Source organism: Rhipicephalus sanguineus, chromosome 5 (assembly GCF_013339695.2).
Source record: "Rhipicephalus sanguineus isolate Rsan-2018 chromosome 5, BIME_Rsan_1.4, whole genome shotgun sequence".
Classification (NCBI taxonomy): Eukaryota; Metazoa; Arthropoda; class Arachnida; order Ixodida; family Ixodidae; genus Rhipicephalus; species Rhipicephalus sanguineus.
In genome coordinates this window covers 81,951,539-81,955,016 of record NC_051180.1, presented here as the reverse complement: position 1 = coordinate 81,955,016, position 3,478 = coordinate 81,951,539, and the positions used below count along the sequence as shown (strand labels likewise).

At 47.5% G+C, this 3,478-nt stretch overlaps 1 protein-coding gene across 1 annotated transcript; it reads right to left on the bottom strand.

The window, feature by feature from the left end:
* Positions 1–2,132: 2,132 nt before the first annotated feature.
* LOC119394758 (uncharacterized) lies at positions 2,133–3,170 on the bottom strand. Its single transcript, XM_037662064.1, has one exon. It carries the CDS (start codon positions 3,168–3,170, stop codon positions 2,133–2,135), a length of 1,038 nt encoding a protein of 345 aa, XP_037517992.1.
* Positions 3,171–3,478: the final 308 nt, after the last annotated feature.

Sequence of the window (3,478 nt, the reverse complement as noted above, 5' to 3'; positions counted from 1 at the left end):
TGGCCATTAACAATCAAACGAGTTGAACAATCACTGTAGCATAGTTTTATACCTTTGAATATAGTGGAACCAATGTTAGCATGGTCTAGAAGAGAAAATAGAAAGGAATGACGAACCCGATCAAACGCCTTCGCTAAATCCACTTGTAATATTGCCAGTTGGTCATACGAGTGGGAAGAATGTTCCAATACTGTGCGGGCAATGTGTATGTTGGTTTGTATTGAACGACCTTTCAGGCCGCAAGTCTGGTGGGCGCCAATAAGAATTGACATTGCAAATTGTAGTCTGTTTGATAGTATTTTTGCAAAAATTTTATAGTCAACGTTACACAGTGTAATTGGTCTGTAGCCGTCAACATGACGAAGCTTTTCTCTATCTGAGTATTTCGGAATTAGGACAGTGTGGCTTCTTGTAAAAGATTGAGGAAGGGTCTCCAGATTCAAACTCTGCGTGAAAATGTCCAGCAGTACCGGGCACAGTAAGGATTTAAAGGTTTTGTAAAACTCGCCCGACATCCCGTCGGGTCCTGGCGTTTTCGACATCGGTAACTGGTCAACGGCGAGTTCTATTTCTTTTAAAGTGATAGGCCCACTAATAGACTCACACTCTTCGTCCGATAAAGGAGTCACAAATGACAGAAACTGCGTTACTAGATCTTCATTCTGTTTTTCATAGGAATCGCTGAACAATGCTGTGTAATAAGCTTCAAATTCTGTCATGATTTCACTTGTATTAGTTACCAATGACCCTTGCGAATATAAATCTGGTATAAATTTGCTTCTTGCGTTGCGGTATTCATCGAGTAAGGCTTGACGTGTGGGTTCCTCTGAATGCAAGGTACGAGTATTGCGTGATCGAACACGGGCACCTCTGTAGCGTAAGGTGTCGTACCTCTGGAGTGCGCATTTGGCATTAGCGATTTCGTCTGTGTAACAACCAGGCGCCTCACATTCAAATTCATATAAGTTTTGAAGATTCTTTAGCAACATCTTTTGTTCTAACCTTCTGTAAAAACCCCGCACTGATCCGATTTCGATCGCTACTGTCCGAACTTCTTGTTTGAAAAATTCCCAAGAGGCAAACAAAGGCATGTCAGCCGACAAGCAACTCCTCAGGGCTATGCGCACGCGAGCAGTAAATTCCTGGTCACTCACAATTGAAGAGTTGAGTTTCCAGAGTGCCCACTGTGGTCTGAAATATGATCGAGTGTTATGACCAATCTGCCCCACAACAATGCAGTGATCTGAGAACGAAATAGGCTCCGTTTTGCATGACAGGTCGCGTGAAATAAGAGGCGCTGAAACATAAATGCGATCAATTCTAGTGTGAGTACTACCCTGTGCATGTGTATATGAGGGTAATCTATTCAGTGCTCCTATATCAACAAGTCCCGCATTTTGAACTATCAGAGATAGCACTTCAGCACTCTTATCGCTGCGGCTAAACCCAGTACGATCACACGGACTGCAAACGCAGTTGAAATCACCCATGAGCAGAATGTTACGGTCAGGATCTAGCAAAGTGGCCAAGCTTTCAAAGAAATTAGCGCGCCGCGGTGCATCATTGAAGGCATATACATTGATTAGGCGCCACGGCAAACCATACAACATAAAGTCGCATTGTATAAGCCGCCCCTCTGCGTCAACATTATAAGCAACAGAAGAATACGGTAAACTCTTCCTAAGAAACAAAAGGCAGCCCGCCGATAGGCCTACAGCGTGCGAAACAATTACATCAAATACGGAGAGATATGGCCGCAAGGCCCTCTCCGTGTCCACTTCACTCTCGATCTTCGTTTCTTGAACGGCGACGAAGTCAAGGTGATGGCTGAACAGCAACCGGCGGAGCTGCACCTGCTTCTGCTTGGATCGAAGTCCACATACGTTGATCGTTGCAAAAGTGACTTTCTGAGGCAGCGCCATGGTGTCTACACTTTTATCAGAGCTGCATACGCCGGTCTGGTGGGGAAGGGGCGCGCGAATGCTCCCCGTTACCGCCGCCAGGCCTCCTTGATCTTGAACGTCTGCACTTTCCTGCATGCTTTGATGATCTCCGACGTCGTGCTTGTCTTGGGCCAACCGCCGAGTCACTTTCCTCACTCGTCTCAGGGTTTGACGATGCAGGGCGCTTACTTATAGAAACATCGACGGATTCTCGCACATCGGCACTAGCTTCTCACGTGGCGTTTCTACATCAGCATTACTGCTGCGGCTTTCCTTTTGTGTCAGTACTGACTCATGTGCAGGTACTGCTTCCTTCTCTTCGCTGTCTGTCACATCTACGGTGTTTGACGCTTGTTTGGAGTTCTCCGCTCCAGCACAGTCACTAGCTGCGTCCTTGTCAACAGCACAGGGCTCAGCGACAGCAGCACGTGGAAGGTCTCCCGTTGCATCGAGGACTTCCGTAGCGTCCATGATATGTTCTGGAAACGCATCTTCAGGTGGTCGCATGCGATGTCGTAATTTATTGGCATACGTCGCCACACATTCTTCAGCCGTGTGTCCAAACCGCCGACAATCTTCGCAGCGTGGTGTCCTGCAGTGTCGACGAATATGTCCTACTTTGTTGCAACGAAGGCATAAAGGTGGCCTGCCGGGAATCAGCACTAGGCTTTGTAGACCACAAACTGAGAGCAGATGCGGGATGTCGGAGACACGGACGCCGTCATCAAGTGCCAGTACAACGTCTCGGTTAAGGGTCCTCATCTGTTCCATTTCTGACACCCTCCAAGTTTCCGCTGAAATCGACTTGATCTTTCCGAAAGGCTGAAAGGCTTCGTGCACATAAATATCTTCCAGGCGTTCAGGGAGCCATAACAGCTTCATTTTAACTTCCGTGGGTTCAGGGTCTATAACGACGCATCTTCGTCCTCGAACAAAGAATTCACCACAGGTTACTATCTTCACTTTAGATAGCGCGGTCCTGCAAGTCACCATCCAGACATGTGACATTTGAAATTGCCCGATCGAGGTTATATCAGCAAGGTCTATGATATTCCGGAGGGCATCGCGAAAGTCCTGCGCTCGGTATGGGCGGCCAGCAAGGTCTGCATGCAGGAAAACGGAGTCAGCGACGAGCTTACCAGTAGGAAGACGGGGCAGGACGATACGGTAGTCATTACTGCTGGTAGAAACCTGGGCAGTACCTCGGCTTGAAGCCGATTGAGCCATGCCGGTGCTTGAAACTGCTTTGCAAAAAGGTCCTATACAGGCTTCATGTCGGGAAGGAACCACATTAGCATATGCAATATAGCGTGGTAGAAGAGTAAAATAAGCACCAAGTGTCGCACAACGCGAATTCTGTAACCAGGCGTCACACAATGCGAATTGCGCAACGAGTAGGTTGTTGAATGCTTCCAACCCATTACAAAGGACTCTGCCATAATTCTTCATCGTCATCAGGCACAGCATCAACAAAGTGCGTATAATGCCTTACATGGGTTTAGCAGGTACCAACGCTCTCCGTAGAATGACGAAAA

Excerpts from the sequence above, each read along its gene's own strand:
- LOC119394758 (XM_037662064.1), bottom strand. The coding sequence starts at position 3,170 with ATGGCTCAATCGGCTTCAAGCCGAGGTACTGCCCAGGTTTCTACCAGC.